The 27759-nt window shown below is 43.3% G+C and overlaps 1 protein-coding gene across 2 annotated transcripts; it reads right to left on the minus strand.

Annotated features, from left to right (window-relative positions):
* Positions 1-6348: 6348 nt before the first annotated feature.
* Positions 6349-27677, minus strand: LOC136632788 (cholesterol 24-hydroxylase-like). 2 transcript variants are annotated; one of them, XM_066607959.1, is made up of 15 exons: positions 27461-27677; positions 23562-23639; positions 22372-22453; positions 21827-21897; positions 21625-21711; positions 20512-20650; positions 17432-17542; positions 17098-17254; positions 16655-16717; positions 16052-16124; positions 15546-15630; positions 14730-14840; positions 12995-13083; positions 9643-9709; positions 6349-6631 (listed from the first exon to the last, which is right to left on the minus strand). In XM_066607959.1, the coding sequence occupies exons 1-15, from the start codon at positions 27595-27597 to the stop codon at positions 6485-6487; spliced, it is 1497 nt and encodes a 498-aa protein (XP_066464056.1). In that variant the 5' UTR covers positions 27598-27677; the 3' UTR covers positions 6349-6484. The 2 variants fall into 2 exon arrangements, with proteins under 2 accessions (XP_066464056.1, XP_066464057.1); XM_066607960.1 differs by lacking the exon at positions 27461-27677 and adding an exon at positions 26629-26647.
* Between the last annotated feature and the right edge of the window lie 82 nt (positions 27678-27759).

Genomic DNA, 27759 nt, shown 5'->3' on the forward strand with positions numbered 1-27759 from the left:
GTATTTTGAGCCGGATCTATGGTAGAACCTCTGACCAGAGGATTCAAATGCAGATGTGAAGCTGAACTTATTAAGTCACATGGGAGGTCACAGAGTTATAATGATGAGCATGCCTTCCCAGCAGCACAGAGTATTTTATGAGAGGCGTGTGGTGTTGGCAGTTGTGACCTGACCAGTTAAGTAATTATTATGGGACAGAGGAACTTCATCATCATCACGTGATGCAGGGAATGGACACAGGTTGGAGGTCAAAAACTGACAAAGAAGGAGCCATATCATTGACAGTGCAGAGTATTTCAGCAGAGTGGGAGATGACCGAATGAGAATCTTCCAAGTCATTTAACACATCTTAAAGGTGTCATCCCTATTTTCATGAGAATCCAGTGGATTGCCATGTTTGCTAGACTGGTTCCAGCCCGGCTCCTCCATGGGTGGCTGGTAGTATAAATACCACAAATATTCAATTCTCACTTCAGGTGCAAAGAAAGACCTCTGCAACATAAAGGAATTCTATACATCCGCACACAGCACTCGGCTTCTTGGTCGTCTCTGCTTCCTCTCACCAACACGTCCATGATTTACCAGGAAGGTGTTGCAGGCTCTGATGTCACCTCAGCACGTGCGGCAGGTGATTCATACCGACAACACCCAACTTTCCTGGCAGATCTTCACTTGGAATATTAGTTCAGAATATTTTATTGGTTTAGAGATAAATTACCTGCTGCTGACAGCGATGACCTCAGAGTCAAAGCTATGTATAAAACCTAGGGTTCCTCGAAAGCTGATCAGACGCTCAGGAATATTGCCACTTTAATCAAAGGATCAATATGGTTTCATCTGTTGTATGGGCAATATATGGCAGTGTGAAGTGGGCACTACGTGGCAGTTTTATTTGCATGCTGTATTGAAGTAATATTTACGCATTGTATAGTTGTATTATTTGATTTTCAAAAGGACTGTAATGTTGGAAATTTGAATGATCTTAAATTTTCTGAAATGATATAAATCTTTTATAACCAAAATTCAAAAATGCATGAAAAATACATTTCTAAAGAAGTATGACCTGGAAATTTGACATTGAGGGAAAGTTTGTAAAGCTTGGTTAAATGATAAAGGACCAGGAGATATGGAGAGCTATTTGCTGGGGCTTTCATGTCGTCCAGCTGCTTTAACAATACTCTACCTGGCTGAGATATGCAACCAATACGTGCTGCCAGTGCCTAAAAATGTATATCCATTCTTGTCAAATCTGGAAAAGGGGGAGACCTTCTGGAAGAGCAGTGAAGTCTTATCGATACTAAGTCCTCACTTTCCTGCATCTATGCTGGTGCCCAGGAGCAAGGAGGACCGCAGGCTTCAGGAATGAGTAATGGGCGGTGCCTGCAGAGTCTGATTCAGAGTCCGAGTTACTCCAGGTGCTCTCGTTTGGGCTCTATATTAGTTTAAGGGATCTAGAATAGTTTAGGAATCTATGGTCTGAGTCTATATTAATTTAGGGGACCTGTTCTTGGGTATGTATTAGTTTATGGAGTCTATGTGTTTTGCTCTGGCTCTATATTAATTTAGGAAGTCTAGTCTGGAGTCTGTATTAGTTAAGGGGGCCATGGCTCTGTATGTACCCCTAAAGTGGGGGAAAAGGTCAGTGTGTCTTATAAAGCAAACATGCTGAAATGCAAGCTAGCCGGCACTATTGCAGGATTGCACGTTCGGGCGGATCCCCTCCATAGCAGGGGAGGAGAGCAGTTCTCTTCTTGCTCTGCACTGCTGCCCATACGTACCTTTGACTGAATGGTGGTTAGCAACGACGGGAACTGCTACTGCTCTCCTGCCTCCACCAATCAACTTCCTCCCTTCCTTCCGCCGTACCACGAGCACCACTGTTACAGTCCCTGGGTGAGTTTAAAAATGTATTTTCCTCCTCTAAAACCAAGCTGTGTCTTATCATCAGGTGCATCTTAAATATGGTACATATGGCAGGCATAGCTAAAGGCTCAAGAGCTTGGGGGCACCAGTTTAGTTCAGGGCCCCCACCCCACTTTATCACACTTGATGAGTGTTGGCCGTGGTCTGCTTGGAACATTCTTCAGCATTACAGGGTCTCTTAGGCGAAATGCACTAGCGGCAATTCCGCCGGCTCTGCTCTGCGCATGTGTCAGGCGGGTGGCAGCCGGCACATAGCAGAGCGGAGGGAGCAAGTGAGCTGCGGTGGTCACTGTAGGGGCACAGCTCGCATCGCGCTGCGAGAATTCTCACAGCGAGATCCAACTCGGCCATCTGCAGGAGGCCCACGCATGTGACACTAGCAAGCAGGAATATTGCTTAAGTCTGAAAAGATTAGGGGCATAAGCTCCAAAACTCATCACCCTCCTCCTCCAGTAAAAATAAATAGATACAGCGGTTTAGCGTTACTATCTAGGGTACCTTAAAATAATGCTGTCACCATATAGCTCTACACAGTGATAGTGATTGCATTACATTAAAGGTTACTTTGCGCAGGGCGACTGTTGGGACCATAAGCACATGACAGCTGTCCCAATGACTATTCTACCTGTGCTTTCACACCGCCGCAATACTTATGCATTGGAGGTGGACCAAGCTGGACATCTCACTGTGAACAGGCAGTTATTTAAAGATGAACAACTGCCTGTTTGCACTGAGATCGAGTCACACACTAGTTTAGTGAGCTGAAAGAAAAGCGACTAGCAATTACGGAGCAATTTCTTGCTCAATATCGTGTTGGTTCCCGTGTTTACACAAGATAACTATCAATGAAAATCGTTCTTTTTTTTTTTTTTTGCCCGATAGTTATCCCGTGTAAATCTACCATTACCTCCAGTGATCAGAGGTAATATCTCTCTGATTGGTGACATCTGTTGTTGTTTATTACTATTTTCTAGATCAGTATCTAGCTCAAAGTTATTCCTCAAAACCCAAACCCTACAGTCTGCGATCATCTGTACCTGTGACCATATCTAAACCATATAGCCTGCAGTCATGTGCAACTGTAACTGTATCTAAATTGTGCAGCCTGCAGTTATGTGTACCTGTACCCATACCTAAACGATACAACCTGCAGTCATGTGCAACTGTAACCATATCTAAGCCGTACAGCCTGCAGTCATGTGTATCTTTACTCATACCTAAAACATACAACCTGTCTGCACATGTACCCATACCTAAACTATACAACCTGCTTTCATCTGTACCTATACCCTTACCTAAACCATGCAGCCTGCAGTCATGTGTACCTGTACCCATACCTAAACCATATAACCTGCAGTCATGCACACGTGTACTTAGAGACTGCAGTCATCTGCATCTGTACCTATACAATCTGCAGTCTTCTGTACCTATACCCTTACCTAAACCATGCGCAGCCTGCAGTCATGTGTTCCTGTACCCATACCTAAACCATATAGCCTGCAGTCATGCGCACCTGTACCCATAGAGACTGCAGTCATTTGTACCTGTACCCATACAATCTGCAGTCATCTATACCTGTACCCATACCTAAACCATATAGCCTGAAGTCATGTGCAACTGTACCCATACGTAAACCATACACTTGCAGTCATCTGTACCTGTACCCATAAAAACCTGCAGTCATCTGTACCTGTACCCATACAGCCTGCGGTCATCTGCACCCCTACCCATATCTAAACCAAACCATACAGACTGCAGTCCTGTGCGTCTGTGTACAGCTGCAAAACAAATTTACATACATGATCTAGCCCCTTGGCATAAGCTTCTGAAATGACACTAATTTCCTTGACTATATATCCATAATATCCATGTACCATATCACTATATACAAGGAAATGTATAACATATATCATTTGTACATATATAGGTTATACCAACATGCTCCTTATCACTTTATACAGGATGTATAACTTATACCAGCGGTACATTTATAATTATATACAAAACATACTTAGGATTTTTTTATTAATTAAAGCCAGAATGAGAAACACATTACACTTTTCTAATCTGTTTTTATTTCCCGATTCTAGAATCTTTTATTCTGTTGTCTATACATGTCTATGAGGGCTGCCATCTTGCCTGAGTTGCATTCAGCAGCATTTAGAAATATGGTTTACAGCAGCTTCATGGGCCATTCACACATTGACTTGTATGGAAACTGTTCTAGACATGCTCTGTGGGCTGTGCAAAGTTCATTTTGCAGAAAGGGGAGTAGATAGTCACAGCTTATACCCATTGTGAATGGTGGATCCTGTGTTATCTACATCCATAGGCATTACCCATCAGTGCAATGCTTCCTGTAAGGTTAGGCCGTATCTACACAGCCGAAAGTGAGTAAAGCCCGGACATTTGCATGTACCACTCTTAAAACAAGACTCCCGTGGAAATAGGACACGTCATGATTTTTCTGCCTTGTAGCATTGCTGCAAGGGGGGGGGGGGGAAATCACCCATATAAATGGACACATTGCATGTCGCAACGCAGAAAACTCGTGTCAGAATATCGGCGGTGTAAATATGGCCTTAGTGAGAGGACTGCTGCAAATCTTTCTCTACAGATATCAAGAAGTATCAGACTATTAGGCTCTGTGCTCAGTGTTAAAAATGCAGGATTTTAGGCTTTTCATTTGCTTTCGTTTTTTTTTTTCCCACTGAAATCAATGGGGAAAAAACTGATCAGTTTATTCACATTTTAATGCAGTTTGTTCCAAAAACGGAACAGGGAGATGGAATTATAACCGACAGCCCTAACGGAAGCGTGAATGCAGCCGAACCTGTATGTACCGCTGAGGCCCGCGTAACCTGGGATCCACAAGCAATCTAATGTGTACGTGAGCCTTCCGAATGTTCCCTGATACTTTGTTCCAACTGTGCCTTATTTTTTTTCCTGCCAGGAGTGTCTGATATTGACTTATCTTGCTTCCCCCCCTTCCTTTAGGATATAGACATCAGGTAACCAGCGGGTTGTTGATCCGGGTCTTACACACAGGTAGGAACTATCAGAGGTTGATCCAGAGATTAGTCTGACTGCCATTATGGAGTCGGGAAGGAATTTTTCCCCGAATGGGCTAATTGGCTTCTGCCTCTTGCGGTTTTTGTCTTCCTCTGGATCAACAGGGAGGTTGAAACAGGCTGAACCAGATGGGCATTGTCTTCATTCAGCCTAACATACTATGTTACTACTATGTTACTTAAAGGGGTTGTCCCGCGGCAGCAAGTGGGTCTATACACTTCTGTATGGCCATATTAATGCACTTTGTAATGTATATTGTGCATTAATTATGAGCCATACAGAAGTTATAAAAAGTTTTTTACTTACCTGCTCCGTTGCTGGCGTCCTCGTTTCCATGGAGCCGACTAATTTTCGCCGTCTAATGGCCAAATTAGCCGCGCTTGCGCAGTCCCGGTCTTCTTCTTTTTTCAATGGGGCTGCTCGTGCTGGATGCTGGCTCCGTGTAGCTCCGCCCCGTCACGTGCCGATTCCAGCCAATCAGGAGGCTGGAATCGGCAATGGACCGCACAGAAGCCCTGCGGTCCACCCAGTGAGAAGATCCCCGTGGCCATCTTCATCAGGTAAGTAAGAAGTCACCGGAGCGCGGGGATTCAGGTAAGCGCTCTCCGGTGTTCTCCTGCATCGGGGTTGTCTCGCGGCGAACGGGGGGGGTTCAAAAAAAATAAAAAACCGTTTCGGCGCGGGACAACCCCTTTAAATAAACATGGACACCGATTCATACAGTATTTATGGGGAAGTTGGGGCAGGTCACTGGTTTAGTTACAATACTAGTCTGCCAAACCTTTTCACTACAGAAATTCCGCTATATGTGTACATAACCTCTATGGATTTTAATGCGGATCCCCATCAAAATCTACGTGTTACATGTGGATTTTGACACCAATTTTAGCACCTCATTTGAAGAGATTGAAATCTGTATTGAAAATCGGTCCCACAAATTGAAATATGCTTTGCATTTAAAATCTGCACTTACTAGTCAATTTACGCTGTGGCTATTTTTCTGCACAGTGTGGATAAGATTTCTTGAAGTCCCAACCACACTGCCTGTACAGTAAAATGATATGGATTTTCCACAACATGTGAACATACCGTGAGGGTTCATGTACCATATTACAGAGCCACAGACATGGGGTGCTTTAGCAGTGGCCCCGAGTACATGGTCCGGCAGTGTGCATGAGCTCTTATATCAGGTGCAGGTATTGAGGGGGGTAGAGCATGGGAAAAGGATAAAAAGAGCATCAAATAAAAGTTTCCTGAGTCCTGCCCACCCCTCAGTTCCTGTACTAGGCATAATACAGGGCATTGGTTTTGCCTGGTGTTGCTTTAAGACAATGTACAGAAACAAACCAGGGATTTATACAGAGTAATGGCGTACTGACAGAATTTGTCATTTTTGCATACAAAAGACTTTAACAACAAAATTTTTAGTTTCTGCCTATTAAATTAAAATTTCTATCAACATAGGAAGTGAACACTTTTCTGTTGTGCTTTACTGCTTCTCTCTGACTCTGAGATGACACCTCGTACCATCCATGGGACGCAGAGTTCCTGTATCCTGGATCTTAAATGTGTGACCCTCCACCAACTGGAACTCGAATCTCTGGAGCAGCTTTGCCATCACCACTTTCGCCTCCATCTGCATTGAAAAATTAAAACATTTGCACATTGCACAAGTATGTAGCTTGAGGATCACAAGAACTAAATGCTGATGTCAAGACAAGAGTTATCCCCAAATCAGGCTTTGGTCGCCTATTCTATTTATCATCATTAGAGCATACTCGATAAGGCAAACTACTCGAGCGAGTAGTGCCTTATTTGAGTACCTGCCCGCTCGTCTCTAAAGATTCGGCTGCCGTCGCAGGTGACAGGTGAGTTGCGGCAGTGAGCGGGGGGGGGGGGGGGGGGGGGAGGGGGGGGGGAGAGGCAGAGAGAGAGAGAGATCTTCCCTCTGTTCCTCCCCGCTCTCCCCCGCCGCTCCCTGCCCCCCCCCCCCCCCCCCCCCCGCGCCGGCAGCCGAATCTTTAGAGACGAGCAGGCAGGTACTCGAATAAGGCACTACTCGCTCGAGTAGTTTGCCTCATTGAGTATGCTCGCTCATCTCTAATCATCATCCATCTGATGTCAGAAAACTAATGAAATGGATGAGAAAGTTGTTACCATTCCATTAGTTTTTGTCCTGTAAAGCGCAAAGGTGTTTTCTGGTTTTAAGAGGACAAAGCCTAATCATCATACAACAAAAGTTCTGCAACTTTCTAATGCACTTTGTTTTTCACTTTTTCATCTTTTTTAAGGCTTCTGCTTCTTGTTTAGTTCCAGAGGCTGAAAGCCCCTGCACATTTTTCTACCAACAGGTTCCCTCTTGACTGACAAAGATATACATACTGAATGGTGTAGCACGCTGCAGAAAATTATGCGTATTCTAATCAACTAAATTAATTACAATATTCCAAATACAATGGAGTGTGTGCTCTAAATACTGCTGTATGTAACAGTCATATCCTCTAAACTTTGTAGCTCCCTGCATAGAATATTTTACTGGATTGTCACACTATGTATATAATCACATAAGCATACTTCCTACCCACACTATACGGAACTCACCCATTATGTATAGACCTATATGTGCACATTCAATACAATAGGTGTGTACATTCACTTTAGTTGGAGAAGGGGACAGAGCTGTACAGAACACTGTGGGAAACCTCTCAGTTTTTTGCCATAACCCCAAAATACCAAAGATTAGCATAAACATACAGTATCATATTCAAGATTTAGGCTAGGATACAGTAATAAGACACATATGGTACCAGAACCAATATCTTTGCAGAAATACAGTGCCAGAAGAAAACTCTGTACAAAAATACAGTACCAAAACCAAGCTCCACACATAAACACAGTACCAAAACAGCACATAGTGGCTGAGGGGACACCTAGGGTGGGCAAGGTAGAAATAATACAGCTAGGCAGCAACTAAGTTTGAGTGGGAGGGGAGGGAGCACAAACAAATGCAGATAGCCTGCCACAGCTTCCCTGGGGGTCTGCAGTGCTGCTAATAGGCATTTGGCATGCAAAACAGTGCAGAGAATTTATACACCTATGCATTACTTTCCCTGCCCTCTTGTCATTGGCTGGCAGCTTATAAGATCATTAGGTGCCAGCTAATAAAAAACAACTATAGAAGCAGTACTGGCAGATGTTATGATAGTAGTGTGGGGCATTACAATGGCCACAGGGGGATGAGGAGGAAGAGGAGGTAGTAATGTACTGCATGCTGTCTCCTCTTAGGCACAATTGACATCTGCATCAAAGACTCTGCTTCAGAGGTATCCGCACAGATCCAACAGAGTCACAAACTCAATAGCCCATCATGTTGCGCTATTTTGTCAGGAAAAATGCCAGCATAATGGAAGGATCCATTTAGGCAGGGATTCCATTTTCCCACAACGAAGCTGAAAAACTGAACCACAAACGCAAATGTGAAAATGGCCTTATTCAGTGTGTAGGCTGGAAGTCCCACCGCTGACACTGCACACCAGTGTGCCTTCACAAGGGGGGAAACAGCATAGTAGTCATATAATGTATGCTGCCTGCTGCCATAATGCGGCCGTGACGTCAGTGTACGGGACCCAAAGAGGATGTCAGCTAGGCAGGTGCACACCAACTAGCACCAGATTGGGGTGCTGTCCATGTTTGTCCCTGGCTCTGCAAATCAGCTGTAATTTCAACAACCAGACAGGATCCCACCACTGCCAACAGATCAAATACATCTCACAGCTGAGGGTTTGGTACAATTGTATCCAGTGGTGTCAAACTCATTTTCACCGAGGGCCACATCAGCCTTATGGCTGCCTACAAAAGGTCCAATTGTGATTGTAAGATTGTATAGTAATAGTGAGCCCCAAAATGACCCCAGTAATAATAGTGACTCCCCATATTGACTCCAGTTGTAATACTGTCCTCTATATTGGCCCCATTAGTAATGAGTGACCCCCATAGTAGCTCCTGTAGTAATAGCCACCTCTTTATTGGCCTCTGGCCAGGCAACATCCCTGCAGGCATTCCACTCACCCAGCCTGCAGCTCTTAGTACGTCAGCGGCCACTGCTGAGTCTGTGATTGCTGACCTCTTCCCACGGCATCTGTGCTGCGTACAGAAAGGCACATGCAGACACCAAGGAATGAGGTTAGTGGTCTGACTGCACTGCTGCCACCGGATCAAGACTGCAGCCAGGGTGAGTTGAAAGCCTGTCAGGCAGCTGCATGGCCGGCTGGCCACATAAAATGAGGTGTTGGGCCCGGACTCGACTCGCGGGTTTTGTGTTTGCCATGTGTGATCTAGACAATCCTCTGGGAACTAAATGCATCAGCTGCACAAATTTCTCTCCTGACATGATAGTTTGTTACTATATATCGATAAGGTAAACCTATAATCTGCAACCACAGAGAGTTGTGCACAGACAGCTGGCACTTGTTGCATATAGAGCGGCCTACTTCTATACCTGCTCTATACACTGACACCTAGCATCTGCCATACACCTACAGCGGATGTTAGGAAGGCGTTAATACATTGGAAGACATTTTAGAACAAAGCACAATTCCATTGAAATCTATAGGAAGATAATCTAGGACATCAAAAATATCTGTGTACCTGTGCAAACACTTGTCCTATACAAGAGCGCGGTCCCAGGGAAAAGGGGAAATAGGTGAAGTACGGCCTATGAAGAAAAAAAAAGGAAAAACACCAATGGCATTTCATACATAATTTATTAATATATATTTACATGTCAAGGCTCCTCTTTGGACAATCCCCTTTCCCAAGACAGATCCCCTGGTGGCCAGAGGTCTAGCTTCTGTAATCTACTTCCCCTGCAGGGGAGTTCATTGAAGTCAATGGCCGATCATGTAATAGTTAAAGGCTCATTTGCACGCAAAGACAATCTTTCAAATGATTGAAAGACTGATAGTTGTAGGGATCATTTTACATAAAGTGCTAATGAACATTAATGCCCATTAGCACTTTATTAGCTTAATTTGCATGTAAATGAGCCTCCTGGAGCTGCTTGCAGAACACAGCAGGTGGTCTGAGCTCTGCAATCATCTCCTTTGTTCTTGTAGGGTGGTCAGCTGAATACAATGTAATTAGCTGTTACTGTGCTGAATACAGAGTGTGGTCTGTGTTATCTACTCTCTGGCAGAAAGATGGATTTTAAAATCACAGAGAAAAAATGCTCAAAAATGTAATTACTGAAATATACAGGATACAGGATATACACTACAGGAAAGGCTCAAGCGCCGTTTAACCGGGTAGCATGCAAGCAAGCCAGATTACGACATAGAGGAGCAAAAATGTTCATGTGCAGACTGATTGAGCAGCCACTCAACTCAACCCAGGGTAGGGCAGGGCTGACTGCTACCCGACCCAGTCTGCACAATGAACTGATACCAGGAAGACCGCCATAGATGGGTTCGCCACACACACAGGCGTACAACCCACACTGACTGAGCAGTGGATTGCCCTGCATTATTAAGTGTGCCACACTGCCATGCCATCCTGGACTCCTCCAGCGTCTATAGCAAACCGCATGCATAGAAAACACACACTGATAAATGCAGGTGTTAGTTAGTATTTTAGGCCCAAAACACGTAAGCTGCACATGAACATTTGTGCTCCTCTATGTTGCAATCTGGCTTGCTTGCATCCTACCAGGTTAATCGGCAATTAAGCCTTTCCTGTAGTATATATGCTGTATCTGGCTTCTTTTTCAGTGAAAGATGGATTTTATGCTCATCTAGAAATCATCGTTCAGCCAAAGAGTGAACGATGGTAGCATTTACACGCAACGATTATCGCTCATATGCCATAGTTTGAACGAATTTTGAGCGATAATCGTTGCATGTAAACGGGGCCTAAGATGGCCATATACATTAGCTATATACCAGCCCAAACCACCGATTTAGTAGGAACTGATTGACCATCTAATGTATATTAGGGTTACCGAACTCTCCGGACAGATGTCAGAGGAGATAAGGAGCGGGCTGTTGGATTTTAACTACCCAATCCTTTTTTTTCTTCAGAGAGAAATATTTGGCAGTGACTTTCTCCCATCTTATTCCTAATTGGTAAACATGCACATTAGGTACACATGCTTGTGTTTGGATGGATAGAAGAGAAAGCTGTTGGCCAAGCCAGCGTTCAGCCTACAGGTATTTCTTGTGTATAGCCAAAAGTAGGCCTTCATAACTCTCTCAATAGTGAACCCAATTGTATAATGTCCATAAGGCTATATAAGGTAAATGGACAGAGTTTGGCCTGAGTGGACAACCCCTTAAAGTGCCATTCATTCCCAATTTCTTCAGTAAGCAATCACATTTTGGGAAGAGATAGGAGGTTTAGCTTGAAGCTTTTGGGCTCCAATACAAAATATGCAGCATGGCTTTCCTACAAGTACACTATGTTGACAAAATATCAGGACCCCACCAATCCTGTGCTGTCAGACGGAGAGGATATGCAAATTAGATGTGTGAGCATTAAGTATAAAAGGAGAGTATCACACAAGCATGTCCCAAAACAGAAAGCATCAGAATGCCACGGAGTGTAGAGTTGACAGACTTCCAATGCGGTATGGGGGATGTCACCTGAGTAACCAGTCAGTAGGTGATATCACAGTGCTTTTGGACTTTCCAAAGTCCACTGTTGGCAATGTTATTTGTAAATGGAAACCATCTGGTGTCTGTGCAGTGCAGCCACGTTTGGAAGACCTTATAAAATGACAGAACATGGACAATGAAGCCTTGTACAAGCTGTGGAGGCAACACACAATTGTCTGCAGAAACGCTCACTCAGGTTTCACAGGCCATTAGAACATCCTATAGTACCAGAACCGTCTGTAGGTAACCGCATGCGAAGAGTAACCATGGAGGAGTGGCTGCACACAAGCCCAACATCATAGCAGTGAAAGCAGAAAGCCTTCTGCAATGGTGCTTGGAGTGTTATTCTTGGACTGTAAATGAGTGAAAGCTAGTGTTGTAGATAGCTGGATCACAGTGAGCCATCATCTGATCGGATGGCCTCACTTGGGTGTGGCGGCTGCCTGGAGAGTGGTTTCTAAATAACTGCATTGACCCAACAGTGAAGTTTGGAGGAGGTTCTGCTATGGTGTGGGGGTGTTTCTGCTGGGAAGGACTAGGGCTATTGGTTATAGTGGAGTTCTCCCCCAATGACTGTGGGTACAGAGAGATCCTCGATAATGTGGCACTTTGTACCCTGTGGCAATACTTTGGTACAGCTCCATGTCTCTACTAATATGACTGAGCACCATGTCATACAGCATGCAGTATTCAGGCTTGGTTTGAAGAGCAAAATGTCTGAAAACCTAATTGGCCAGACCAACGTCTGAATCGCAATCCCATCAAGCATCTTTGGAATGAACTAGACGAACCAACACCGTATAGAAAAATGTGAATTAAATTGAATTTCATCACCTCCCTCCTATGTATGTCCCAATACTTTTGTCAACATAGCTTATACACACCATATAATGTATTGACGTCACACTGTGAAGCATCAAAGGTATTGGTGTGTATAATATGTCCCTGTGTAATGGCATTACATTATAGTATCATTCTAATAAAATGAGGAAGAGGGGTCTAGAGGTACCAAATACCAAGTGTTTCTGCAATCTCCCACATCCAAGTAGCTAGACTTTGTATTGGGTTTCCTTAACTGCTCTTAAATCAAGACTAATGCATCGGGGTGCCAGAAGCCTGAGATGGTGGCAGTACTTTTCTTATAATTTACATGAAGATTCTGTATTTCTATAGATGGTTGTCGATAAATTAGCATACACTCCAATATTTACAGCCTTGCCATCCACAAATCCTTTCAGAAATGTCCATTGTTGGTAACAATAGCCCAATGGCCGTATGCCTCATATTTACAGTAACATTATAAAAGGTGTCAATCAGTTCTGATGCATACCCTATATTGACTTATAACTCACTTTGGGGAGTCACGGCTAAATCTGTCGGGGTCAAAGATGAGCGGATCATGGAAAAATTGCTCCATCCTTCCGGTGACATAGGTGTTGACCTAAAATAAATAATACAAGGAAGAAGGGACAGATAAATCAGCTGATATATGTATCGTGTGCTTAGACATTGCTGTTCAGGGTATCTACTTGCAACACTTGTTTACATCCACAGGCTGAAAACCCCTTTTGGCCTAGTCCTAAACTGATCAGTATACGTATCACGGGTGGAGGATATAGGATATAACGCAGCTGATGGAGTAGCTAAAGTGGGCAACTTTTAATTTTAAAACAAGAAAATAAAAGTGAACAATAGATTGATAAGGATTAAATGATTAGGCTTTTACCTTAGAGTACCCAGGTGCAATCTACAATGTAGGAATAGTAATACCCTGTGTCCCTCATGGGGCTGGCCTCACTTATAGTTGGATACACAGGATGAGTGGGAGTTGCTGCTTCTACCAACCCAAGTGATCCAGCAGTGTTGTCCAAGGGTCAGGGGCGCTACTCTCCTCTATGCCAACACTGGGTGATCCTGCTCCTCTCCCAAGTCTGGGCAGCGTCATCCCCAGCTCTCTCGGGCTCAGTTCTGTGTCACCTCAGCAATGCTCTCTCCCCAGCATCGCATGCCTCCTCCTTACAGCTAGCAGCCTCTCCTTCCTCTGTCTAGTATGTTCTCAGCTCACTGCGCACCAAGAAATTGTTCTTTTTATATCAGGGCATTTACCAATCACAATCAGTCCAGTAAGCATGCTCAGTTCTGCTGTGCCAACATTTGGCACAAATTTTGGAATGCGCAACAATTCTGGCATCTCTACCCAGTCCACCTCTATGACATCATTAGCCCTTTAGGGCGAGTTCCTTATATATTGCACTGTATAAGTCTTGGCAGTCCTATAAGCACAACTAAGCAGAAGCCATGGACATACAGTACTGTGCAAAAGTTTTAGGCAAGTGTGTAAAAATGCTGTAATGCTGTATTGTAAGAGTTTTGTTCAAAAACAGAGGGCGTCTGAATTTTTTGTACAGCGGCACAACCACCCCAAACATAAAGCCAATGTCATCAACCAGTATGTTCAGCATAAAGAACAAGGAGTCCTAGAAGTGATGATATGGCCCCACAGAGCCCTGATTTCATCATCATCGAGTCTAACTGGGATTACATGAAGACACAGAAGGATTTGAGCAAGCTACATCCACAGAAGATGAGTACTTCTCTAAGATGTTTGCCGAGTTCCTTCAAAACTGTGTAAGTGTACCTAGAAGAATTGGTGCTGTTTTGAAGGCAAAGTGTGGTCTTACCAAATAAGTACACCGCCTGTGTACTTCCCACTGGCCTCTGGCACTTTGGCAGGCTTCCGTGTAGTCCTCAACACCGACAGAGCATCTCTTGCTGGTGACGGGGCTTGAATACCCAGCCTACAGCAAGCGATTGCTCTGATTGGTTCACGAGCACCACCTCAGCAAATCAAAGCCGACGCTCGATGAACCAATCACAGCCATTCAAGCTGTGAGTATTTTTTTTTTTTTCAAGTAGTGTAGCCAGGGCTTATTTCCAGGGTAGGGCTTATATTTCAAGTCTTCCCCACAAAAATCCGGGGAGGGCTTATTATTGGGGTAGTTTTTATTTTGGGGGAAACACGGTATAATGTTCCTATTGAAGGAAAGCAAGCAGGATAAGACATGAAAAGAATTCAATGCAGAATACCACTACTGGTGTGCCTTTAGGAATCAAGACTCCCTCAACTAGAATATCATCTTCTAATAATCTGGAGGTTCCTGGCGCGGGTGGGTACAGCCGCAGGGTCTCTTTCAGTACCTGAGGAAGACAAATGAAATTCAAACCAATAAAATATCATTTTTAAAGGGGTTTTTCAAATTTTTAGCAGCTGGGCCCATTGTAAAATAAAAAAAATTTGAGAATACTCACTGCTCCTCGGCCTCCTGGGATGCAGGTGAGCAGCTTCCAGGGTAACAGTGCTGGGAGCCTGGAAACTGGCTTAGGGGCCAAAGGAGCCACTCACCTGTATCCGGGTGGACCAAGAAGACATTAATATGCTCTATTTTTTATTTTACAATGGGCTCAGCAGCTATAAAAAAATTCTTTAGTGAAGAAAAACCTTTAAAATGCGACCTGAATAAAATACTGTGATCATCTCTGTAACCAATGTTTGTATTTAGTCTCTAACACTATTGAATTACTAGGACAGTATGAACTGCACTACAGTGTGTGTAAGAGGTAGCCAATGCAAAATGTGGGGGCACAGCATTACATCTGGTCTGATATGGTACTACAACATGTATGGCAAGTAGAGATGAGCGAGCGTAATCGTTAAGGCAAATTACTCGAGCGAGTATCGCCATTTTCGAATACATGCCTGCTCGTCCGAAAAGATTCGGGGCCGGCAGGTGTGAGCGGTGCGTTGCGGTAGTGAGCGGGGAGGGGGGGGGGGGGGGGGGGGAAGAGATCTCCCTCCAGTTCTGTGTAAAAGTAGCTTAAAGCTGCAGGTTAGATTCTACTTACCTGGGAAAGGTACTGTAATTTACCAAGGTCGTCATATTCAATGTCTCTTCTTGAACCAATGACTTCATCCACCTCTGCCTGGACCCTGTGCATGTAACAAGAAGAGTACTAATTCTACTATTATGCGATAGGTTGTATATGGAGAAGTTTTTCTGACACAAGGGCTCCTTGTATCTCATGCTTTTTTTTATATAAAAAAATTCCAGGCAAGACTGATACCCCCCCCCCCCCTCCCTTGCAATGCCTATTTCAGGCCTGAGAGCTGAAGCATGGCACAAGACTTCTCTTTGATGTTCATTGCCATGCTCTGCCCCCTCAGGTCCTGCACTACACACAACACAGTATATCAGTTTTCCAGGGCATGTTCCGTTAAGTTCTATATAAGACATGCTGTTTCTGCATATACGCCATCTCTTTAGGTATCGCCATATTCTATAGCTATACTACAGTGACAACCCACTACTTCTCACCTCTGAAGTTTACTTTTAAGAAACAGACTAACTCACTTTTGCAGAATCTTGGGATGTCGGGACAGCTCTTGGACAGCAAATGCTAACTGATTGGCAGTCGTTTCTTGCCCTAAGAAAAAGAAGGTAGAGGCAATATAGACGGATCATGGAACACATTACTAGGAAAGGGGGGATGATGGCCATCCCAGAACTCAAGGCCTTTCCAGCTTCTTCTTTAGTCTACTCCCAGACAGTTAAATAACAAAAATCTAAGCAAAGGCTCATATTCTGAATGTACCGTAGTAATTGCTTTGTGTTCTGTCCCCTTCTTGTAACAATACGATAACTGGTTTTTAATTAATGGTAGCTAGAATCTGATTAATTGCTAAGAGTAGTGGCCCTTTAACTCTGAACAATAATTGGGATAGAACATTTGCCCAAACATTCTTTTTCCTGATCATTGGGCTGTGTAAAAGTGCAAACAATCAGCCGATGGATGGGCAAACGCTGGTTCATCGGCTCATTTATGCATAAAATTGCTTTCTGGTCAGCTGTACATCTCATGTAAACAGGAGATATGCAGCTGACCAATGATAGCACTATCTGGATGAATGCTCATAATAATGATTGTACATGTCTATAATATAACTGGATGCTTACCAGCAATGAAGAAAGTGACAAAGTTGTCTATCATGATCTCAATGTCGTAGTCATCTTCCAAAGCTGTGAAAATACAATGGAATATAAATTCAGTGTAGTGCGTGAGATAGCAGAGCCAGGAAAGGGTCATTAGCTCGATCTGAGATCAATAGATATACCCAAGGTAGGGGTCGCCTCCTGGGTATATTGGCTCTTGGGAGGGGAAAGAACTCCATGTAACCAATCAGAATGATGACAACAGCAGCACATAGTATTTCTGTAGGGTTTGCTGGAGAAGGTGACATATTCACTCAGTAATGATGCCAAGGGACACATGACTATGCAATGTATCTAAGGAAAGTAGTGTGTTGATCTTATGAAGGTAGGGATCTAGTGTTAAGGAGGGCATGACTGATTTTAGGCAATAAGAATCAATAAGAATACATAATATGTGACACATTTACCAGCTCCTCTGAGGATCTGAGTCAGGATATCAGTAGGGACCTCCACTCCATCTTGCACCATCTTCTGTCTCCTCTCTATGCATTCCTTCCCTGTCTTACGCAGCAGGTGGATAGAGTCTCTGACTTCTTGGATCATTTTTTTCTTTGAAGGCATAAACTGTCCAGAAAAGGCAGAATATTAATAATATATGACTAAATATCTGAGATTTTCACTGAGCAGAGCAACATAAAAGAAGGGCACCGATATACAGAGAGAGAGAGAATACCTGCAAAACTTTTCAATATTGTTACTTAATTCTACTATACTGTATGTAGAGTATGTGATATTACACACATATACAAGAGGGTTCCTCATCTCGACAAGGCCTTTCATTGCCATAAGAATGGCCCGCGGGAATGGTGTTTGGTCATCATGTAGGGCGTTCAGGTCCATATCAAATGCTACCTGTATGGTAACACAGAAAGCAGGCTGAGAAATCAACTCTACTTTAATAGGAATTAAAAGACAAACATGTATATCCATAGCCATTTTCCAATAGAAGTGGGACATTATCAATATTCAAGATCTCATTTACCATCATTAAAGACTTTTCATGGCCAGATGTAAGTTTTCCTACCCGATCAGGTGAAAAAGTAATATTCTTGTACATAGAGGACAGTATTATATTAGTTATATTCTTGTACATAAGAAGCAGTATTATAGTACGGTAGTTATATTCTTGTACATAGGAGGCAGTATTATAGTAGTTATATTCTTGTACATAGGGGGCAGTATTATAGTAGTTATATTCTTGTACATAGGGGCAGTATTATAGTAGTTATATTCTTGTACATAGGGGGCAGTATTATAGTAGTTATATTCTTGTACATAGGAGGCAGTATTATAGTAGTTATATTCTTGTACATAGGAGGCAGTATTATAGTAGTTATATTCTTGTACATAGGGGGCAGTATTATAGTAGTTATATTCTTGTACATAGGGGGCAGTATTATAGTAGTTATATTCTTGTACATAGGGGGCAGTATTATAGTAGTTATATTCTTGTACATAGGGGGCAGTATTATAGTAGCTATATTCTTGTACATAGGGGGCAGTATTATAGTAGCTATATTCTTGTACATAGGGGGCAGTATTATAGTAGCTATATTCTTGTACATAGGGGGCAGTATTATAGTAGTTATATTCTTGTACATTGGGGGCAGTATTATAGTAGTTATATTCTTGTACATAGGGGGCAGTATTATAGTAGCTATATTTTTGTACATAGGGGGCAGTATTATAGTAGCTATATTCTTGTACATAGGGGGCAGTATTATAGTAGCTATATTCTTGTACATAGGGGGCAGTATTATAGTAGCTATATTCTTGTACATAGGAGGCAGTATTATAGTAGTTATATTCTTGTACATAGAGGGCAGTATTATAGTAGTTATATTCTTGCACATAGAGGGCAGTATTATAGTAGTTGTATTCTTGTACATAGGGGATAGTATTATAGTAGTTATATTCTTGTACATAGGGGGCAGTATTATAGTAGGTATATTCTTGTACATAGGGGGAAGTAATATAGTAGTTATATTCTTATACATAGGGACAGTATTATAGTAGTTATATTCTTGTACATAGGGGGCAGTATTATAGTAGTTATATTCTTGTACATAAGGAGCAGTATTATAGTAGCTATATTCTTGTACATAGGGGGCAGTATTATAGTAGTTATATTCTTGTACATTGGGGGCAGTATTATAGTAGTTATATTCTTGTACATTGGGGGCAGTAATATAGTAGTTATATTCTTGTACATAGGGGACAGTAATATAGTAGTTATATTCTTGTACATAGGGGACAGTAATATAGTAGTTATATTCTTGTACATAGGGGACAGTAATATAGTAGTTATATTCTTGTACATAGGGGGCAGTAATATAGTAGTTATATTCTTATACATAGGGGGCAGTAATATAGTAGTTATATTCTTGTACATAGGGGACAGTAATATAGTAGTTATATTCTTGTACATAGGGGGCAGTAATATAGTAGTTATATTCTTATACATAGGGACAGTATTATAGTAGTTATATTCTTGTACATAGGGGGCAGTATTATAGTAGTTATATTCTTGTACATAGGGGGCAGTATTATAGTAGTTATATTCTTGTACATAGGAGAGCAGTATTATAGTAGTTATATTCTTGTACATAGGGGGCAGTATTATAGTAGTTATATTCCTGTACATAGGGGGCAATATTATAATAGTTATATTCTTGTACATATGAGGCAGTATTATAGTAGTTATATTCTTGTACATAAGGAGCAATATTATAGTAGTTATATTCTTGTACATACGGGGCAGTATTATCGTAGTTATATTCTTGTACATAGGAGACAGTATTATAGTAGTTATATTCTTGTACATAGGAGCAGTATTATAGTAGTTATATTCTTGTACATAGGGGGTAGTATTATAGTAGTTATATTCTTGTACATAAGGAGCAATATTATAGTAGTTATATTCTTGTACATAGGAGCAGTATTATAGTAGTTATATTCTTGTACATTGGGGGCAGTATTATGGTAGTTATAATCTTGTACATAGGGGGCAGTATTATAGTAGTTATATTCTTGTACATAAGCGGCAGTATTATAGTAGTTATATTCTTGTACATAGGAGCAGTATTATAGTAGTTATGTTCTTGTACATAGGGGGCAGTATTATAGTAGTTATATTCCTGTAAATAGGGCACAGTGTTATAGTACCGTATATTCCGGCGTATAAGGCGACAGGGCGTATAAGACGACCCCCCAACTGTCACCTTATACGCCAGGAATACAGTGGAGCAAAAAAAAATAAAAAATCAGTACTCACCTCCCCCGGCGTTCTGCGGCGCTGCTGCAGGATGTCGCTCCCTCCTGGTCCCCGGCAGAGCATTGCTTTCTGGACGCAGGGCCGTCAGTCAATCACAGCCATTCAATGACATCATAGAATGGCTGTGATTGGCTAACACACGCTGTCAGCCAATCACAGCCATTCAATGACATCATTGAATGACTGTGATTGGCTGAAGGCACGTGTGTTTTAGCCAATCACAGTATTAGCTTTCTGGAGGCGGGGATTTCAAGCCCTGCGTCCAGAAAGCAATGCTCTGCCGGGGACCAGGAGGGAGCGACAGTCTGCAGCAGCGCCGCAGAACGCCGGGGGAGGTGAGTAATGATTTTTTTTTTTTTACACTTTCTTTTTTTTGTATTACCGGCGTATAAGACGACCCCCAACTTCAGAGCAGATTTTTCGGGGTTCAAAAGTCGTCTTATACGCCGGTATATACGGTAGCTATATTCTTGTACTTTAAGGACAGGATTAAAGTTTTTATTGTCTTGCAAGAGAGGGCAGTATTTTAGAAGTAGTCAGTTTTTACCTTGGCAATCACATCCAGGGTCATTCTGTTTAATAACGTGTGCATATTAACTTCTGATTTCTTATCAGCTATTTCATTCAGCTGCTCCATTAGTTCCTCTGCCTTTTCATTGAATGTTCCCATCAACCCCATAAGATATCTGGAAAAAAAATGTTAACAGCAGTAGGGAGTTTCACTATCTTGGTTTAACTTGTTCTTGGTATTTGTTTTAATATGAAGTCTGATTTAAATTCTTTTTACAAGGGCAAATGACTGAATGAATGTTCATTAGAATGCTCATTGACCTGACCATTACCACACGTAAATAGGGCAGTGATTAGCCGCCTAATGATGAAAAGCTTGTTCATAAGCTGATCATATCTTTTGTATAGCCTACAAAATACCGTATTTTTTGCTTTATAGGATGCACCAGATGATAAGACACTCCCCTGTTTTAGAGGGGAAAAATAGGGAAAAAATATTGAACTCACCCAGTGACAGCGTAGGGGATAGTGCCGGGCGCCAGAGCAGAAGGAGCAGCAGAGGTCTGAAACAGCGGAGCTCCGTGTCACAGTGGTGCTTGTTCGGCAGGAGAAAGGTAAAAAGCCAATTGGTGGAGGCGGGGAAGCCGCAGCAGTTCCCGCTGGCGCTCACCACCAATCAGCGGGACATATGGGCAGCAGTGGGGAGGGGAGAAAACTGGTAAGTGATCAAACATTTGTTCGTGCGAACAAATTCCGATGCGATGAATTTCGGCACATTCACTTTGTAAGACGCAGCAACTTTTTTTCCCCACTTTGAGAGGAAGAAATGTGCGTCTTATAAAGCGAAAAATACGGTAATCAATCATTCTCAGAAGCACACCTTGGACTACGGATGTGATACAGATGGAGGACGAATACATTATTCTTCAACTTCCAATAGAGTCTGATGGGCCTGTATAAAAAAGTCAGCTAAAGTGCCAATGTTGATGTTTGACGCTACTTTACCACCGATATCAGCCCATGTAAAAGGGCCCTAAGCATGCATTCACATTTGTGGCTCTTGGCTGCTGAACTATTGTTCCTAGTGTAGTTAATTTCCAGTTTATCAGAAATTTTGGATTATATGTGACTGTGCCCTTACAATACCTACGGTCTGCTGAAGGCAGGATCCATGATTCTGCGCTGTTTGTGCCAGTGGTCATAATTTCTGTCAGTCAACAATCCGTTTCCCATAAATCTAAAATAGCAAAAAGGAGAAAAAAAAAGAATAGAAATGTAAAAATAAAATGGCTAACAAACGGACATAAAAAATATTTGGCTTCCATTAATAGTGCCTGGACTCAACCACTCACCTGACTCCAAATACTTTGAAGATTTGTTCATAAAATTTGTCTTTTGAGTGTTTGGTGGACATCAGAAGTTCCTGCAACAACACACATGTATATACAGAGGTATGGGTTTGTGGAAAGTCAGAGGGATAGGAGGGTTCTTTGATTGTGCTGCCAGGAAGATGTGAGAGAGGGAGGTGGGTGATCATCTGGTTGACTGGGTGACAGAGTAGGTAATATGACTGACAATGGTGGCTAGCAGACAGCTACTTCGTGTCCCACAAACTAAGGTCTCGTTCACATGAGCGTATGCGTTTTTATGGTAGCCCGCCTGCACCAAAAAAAAAAAAAATTATCGGATTAATGAAGATTAGCCACAATTGAGTCCCTAGCCTAATTAGCGTTTTCTCATCGATTATTAGTGGCAGCTATCTTCTTTTCACGTGCCCGAAAGTCGCTCAGGTGAATGAATTCATTGTACCGTAATGCAATGCTTCACATGGTTGCAATTTTTCAAAGCAACTCCAAGAGCTGCGCATATACGCACATGTTTCGAGAATATGATTTACCTTTATTGCTTCAGGACTGGAAACAATTATAGCGACACTGTGGAAACCATTGATGCGTACAACTGGGCCATATTTCACTTCCCTATACAATAACAAATCAACATACAACTATTTAAAATGTTAAATTCAACTTGTGCTTTTGTGATAGCCAGTATGATAACTAAAAAAAATTAATTCACCTTCTCTAAAAATGACATTTTTGTGCTGAAAAAGCACCTAAAGCGCTGACCACTAGGGGTCTCCTTTCCTTCTAATTTGCTGTCTACTGCCTCTTGTAAAGTGAGGTCTGCCTCTAATAACAGATATCAAGACAGAACAAGAAGTGAAAGAAGGTGATGACTCGTGCTGTGTATAGACATCTATAGAGAGAAGGGGGAAGGAGGAAGATAGAAGCAGAGATTCACACAGCTACCGGTAATAGTGATTCTTTACTGTGTTATATCTACTAGAGTCTATACTCTTAGTACTTTTCTGTGTCCTACATGATGATATTTCTGTGCGTGCTATAAACAGAGAGCAGAATCTTCCATTTGCTATGTGCAAAGAACACAGCATAATAGTTACTCCTCCCACCAGCTCAGAGAAAACTTAAGTGGGTGTTCTCATCTCAGCTTTTCATAGTTAGGATGGGAAACCTCTGCTATGGTTATTGTCCACTCGGCCGAAGCTTATGGTAAAAGCCGAGCCCTGTTTCCATAACTCTCATTAAAGTGAATAGGGCCTACGGAAGCAAAGTAGCACAGTACACTAGGCTGTTTCTGTAATTCCCTGAGTTTCTGTAGCTCCCATTCACTTCAATGAGAGCTATGGAAACCACAATTGGCTGAAGCGCTCAGCTCTGTCCGACAGATGGCTTGACTGACATAATGTTATTCCTCATGCATACAAATGGCAGCTTATTCTGAAAAGTTATCTGAAATACTAGGTATGCTTTACATTTCTAGTAAAGCTTCTTAAAGAGTGATGCACAACCTCTTGTGAAAGGATTATATTTTATTTTATACTGAGTTTTTAAGCCTAAGTTAAAAGGAGACAGGTTTCATTGCTAAAACTTTCAATTTACACTTATTTCTGCTGCTTGCAACTTAGTTATTTTTGCGACTTCTGGTACCACTTTTCACTACCATTCTTTGCATAGCTTTCAATGTATCGCCACCCCCATTTCTGTCTCTATAAAAATAATCACTTACCAGTCTAGGAAATAATCATAGACAAGTTCATTGTTTTTTAGCAACTTCAGTATTGTAGGATAATGACCCATAATAAAGCTGTAGAATCAAGAAACAACATATCCAGCATTAAACAAAGAGCAAAAGAAAACATGTAACAATTCAAAAGTGGAGTAATTGTAACACAAAATGCTATTTAAAAGGGAACTTTAGCGAAACGTGAACCTTAGGGCATATTCCCACGAGCGTATATCAGCCGGCGTTTTCACGGCCCGCCGATATACGCTTCCATCCCCTTCCCTCCCCCTCACCAGCTCTCTGCCTCTCTCCTCCACTTCTGCATTTGCAATGGGAGGGGCAGGATGGGGGTGGAGCGCTTTCACATGACAGTTTTTGTGTTCAGTTTATTGTGAGCCGAAACCAAGACTGGAGAGAAAGTATAATGGAAAAATTTGCACTTCTTCCTTATTTTGGACCCACTCCTGGTTTGGGTTCACAAAAAAAACTGAACACAAAAACTGTCATGTGAAAGCACCCTAACCCTTGACATCGTCAAGTGTATCTGGACTGCAGAATTTTTTTCCCTGGGTGCCACCATATTTATGATCTGCCTTCAACCCGAAAGAGCACAGCAAACACACTCCAAGCATGAGTGTGACCCAGTAATGATGAATGGTCTGAGTATATGCTCCAGGGATGCTTCTGGCAATGATGAACAGGCAGAGCATGTTTTTGGCACTCCCAGCACGCTCAGAGTGTAATGATGAATATGCTCATAGTACCATCTCTATGCTGTTATACACCTCCTCCCATAACATCACAACAACATTCCTCCAGAACGGCACCGACTGTCTGTCCGCTGTCTCTAACACTATGTCCTCTCTCTACCTAAACTGAACCTATCTAAAACTGAACTACTGGTGTTTTTGCCTCTACTAACTGACCTCATCCTTACATCTCAATCTCAGTGTGGCACCACCATAACTCCCAGACAGCATGCCCACTGCTTTGGGGTTATATTCAACTCCCATCTCCCCTTTACCTCCTACATCTAATCTCTTACCCGAACATTTCAGCTGCACCTGAAGAACATCGCAAGAATACGCCCTTTTCTCACCGTGGACACGCTAACAATGTTCCCTGTTGCCCTCATCCACTCTCGGCTTGATTATTGCAACTCACTGCTGATAGGCCACCCCTACTCCAGACTCTCCCCTCCAATCCATCCTGAATGCAGCAGCGGGGCTCCTCTTCCTGTTCAGCCGCTACTCAGATGCCTCTGCCCTGTACCAGTTACTGCACTGGCTGCCCCTCAAATACAGAATACAATTTAAACTCACTACCTTCATCCATAAAGTCCTCCACAGCACCGCGCTGCTCTACATTGCTTCCCTCATCTCAATCCATCACCCAGCCCAGGCTCTCCGCTCTGCTAACGAAACCAAACTGAGCGCCCCTTTAATTTGAACTGCTCATTCCCGTCTCCAAGACTTCTCCAGAGCAGCACCAGTCCTCTGGAACGCACTACCAAAAGCTATCCGGGCAATCACTGTCATACTAAACTTCAGGCGTGCTCTAAAAACACACCTCTTCAGGGAGGCATACCATATCCCCTAAACCAAACCTCACTGTCCTGCCGACTGCAGTTCCTGCTAGCCATAATCAACCGGCAGCTGCAGTCACACCGATTCAGCCACTATACGGCCTGACCATTGTCTATGTTTATAGCACCCCTCACACGCCACCTCGCCATACCGTGCACATCTCCAGCCCCTTTACCTTCTGTATCATCCCCCTATTATTTGTAGTAAATAAGCTCGTTGGAGCAGGCCCTCACGGTACTATTGTATCTTGTCACCATCGGAAACAGTGGTGGAGACAAGATTGACAGGCCAGTGATGCCCCATGTTCCTGATTGGCTGCAGAGCTAGCTCCCGTGCAGGTCCTGGCAGCCCACTAACCTTCCCCTGGTCTCTCCGCTCTGTCACTCGGCGCTGCGCTGGTTCTCAGCTCCCGACCACGATTTTACCTCCCGCTGCTGCTGTCACTCTCCCTGCCTCCCCGTTGTACATGTCTTCCCCGGCCCTGAGGTAACCTCCTCGCTGCTGTCACTGTCCCTTACTTCCCGCTGTCCGTCTCCCTTTTCCCAGTAACTTCCCCACTGTTACTGTCTCTGTCCCTGCCTCCCTGCTGTCTGTCTCCCATTTCCCAGTAACCTCCCCACTGCTGCTGTCTCTGTCCCTACCTCCCCGCTGTCTGTCTCCCTTTTTCCAGGCCTCAGCTCACCTCCCCGTTGCTTCGCTTGCTGCCCGCTCTCCGTCTCCATGCATGCTGCTTTCACTTGTCGGCCGGTCTGCCTTCTTTAGGGTGAGGGTTTGTTTAAGTGTTAGGCTTACATTATTAGCTGTAAATGCTTCCATTTTGGACCATTTACAGCTAATAATGTAAGCCTCACACTTAAACAAACCCTCACCCTAAGGTACCCTGGTCCATGGACGAGGCGGAATATCACTAGCGATCGCTAGTGAATATCGCACCCAAGAGCAGGGGAGACAACTGACAGTTCTCTACGGTGAGCCTATCTGACAGAATCACGGAGAATCACTGCAAATCACAGCATGCTACGATTGGAGTCCCGTGAGCAGAGAATCGCAATGATTCTCTGTTCGTAGACAGGGGGCTGCGCTTTCCATAGCAACACTATGGAAAGCGTGCACTGCGTTACTCGCAGCCGAATTATCGCCCATGGACAGGAGCCCTAACCCTCCATCCAAGGCAAAACTCACTCCCCATGCTGCTAGGACCTTTCTGCAGGCAGGCAGGCAATCAGGACCTTTGGGGGCGTACGCTAGCCCTAAACTGTCACTTTTGGTCTCCAGCCATTATTCTGGTGCTTACAAGGTATAATAATACAGCTCCTCACCCCTACTGTCTCCGTCAATTGATTACTTCATGTAACTGTGGTTTTGTTTTTATTTCCCCTGTCTTGTAAGTGCTGTGGAATATGCTGGCACTATATAATTATTATTTTTATATGCCAAGCATGCAACAGAGGGGTGGGCATTCAGATACTGCCTTGCTGCCTTACATGGGAATTGCTGGCTTAAGATCCTCCCACACACCTGTAAGTGGATTGTAAACAGCAGAGAAACAGGAAGATCTGCATGGAAAACAGAATTAGCAGAGCACAGACAGCAACCTAGGTAATGAACACCTGAGCTGCTTTTGAAATTCTTTTGACAACTCAGTAACGAGACTCACACAGGAATGTGCGCGAGTCCCATCACTCAGTAGTCTTTCTGTTTTTTGTTTTTTTTTGTTTAAATTTCCCACGCTGCTGCTTTGCAACGATACATATATACGCTGCCCATACACAATGTAATTGCATATAGGCAGCATTGATTGCATGTCCATAGAGAACAATGGGTACTGTCTCGCATAATATGCGGCAAAGTAGAACATGCTATGTTCTTTTTTGCGTATGCTTAAACGCAAATGTGAGCGAGACAGTGTAAGGCAATGTATTTGATCGCCTGCAGCAATCTTACACGCGTGTGAGCCGGGCCAGACCAAGCTGTTAGGAGGTGTTGGGAGCAGCGGTTACATGGGGGCAAGCACACAGGCGAATAGGCTCCGGATAGCCCAGACAGACCACCAGTAGAGAGGATCGTGTTATCTGCCGACAAGCATGAATAGACCCAACAGTTTTGTAGTCCACATCCAGGCACAGGTGGCACCTTCATTATAGACCCCTGTCTGTGCCCGGACTATTTCCAGCTGATCAACAGAAGGAAATTTGGTGTCTCAGCGCCCATTATGTCATTATCACACCAGCACTGTTGCCTGTACATTTGCAGTGGTGTCATGAATGAAGTAAAGCTACTACCTGTCAGTAAATGTTAAAAAGTTAGTGCACTAACCTGTCTCTGGGGGGTCCCGGGATGTGGTCATACTTCAAGTGGATATACTTGATATAAGCGCAGTAGAGTAAGAAGCAGGCAACAACCAGAGCTAGCAGCAGCAGGAAGGTTGCTGACACGAGAGACCACCAGTCCATGGTGGAGGGCCAGACAGAGCGCTGAGCTCAGGTGTGTGTGACTTATCTGCTGCAGCACACAGCAATATAATGGGGAGAGGGCAGCTCTCCAGAACCAGGAAGTGGAGGGTGCCTATGGGGACAGGAAAGCCTGCTACATTCACTCATAGTTGTGGTACAAGT

This window comes from Eleutherodactylus coqui, chromosome 6 (genome assembly GCF_035609145.1).
Source record: "Eleutherodactylus coqui strain aEleCoq1 chromosome 6, aEleCoq1.hap1, whole genome shotgun sequence".
Classification (NCBI taxonomy): domain Eukaryota; kingdom Metazoa; phylum Chordata; class Amphibia; order Anura; family Eleutherodactylidae; genus Eleutherodactylus; species Eleutherodactylus coqui.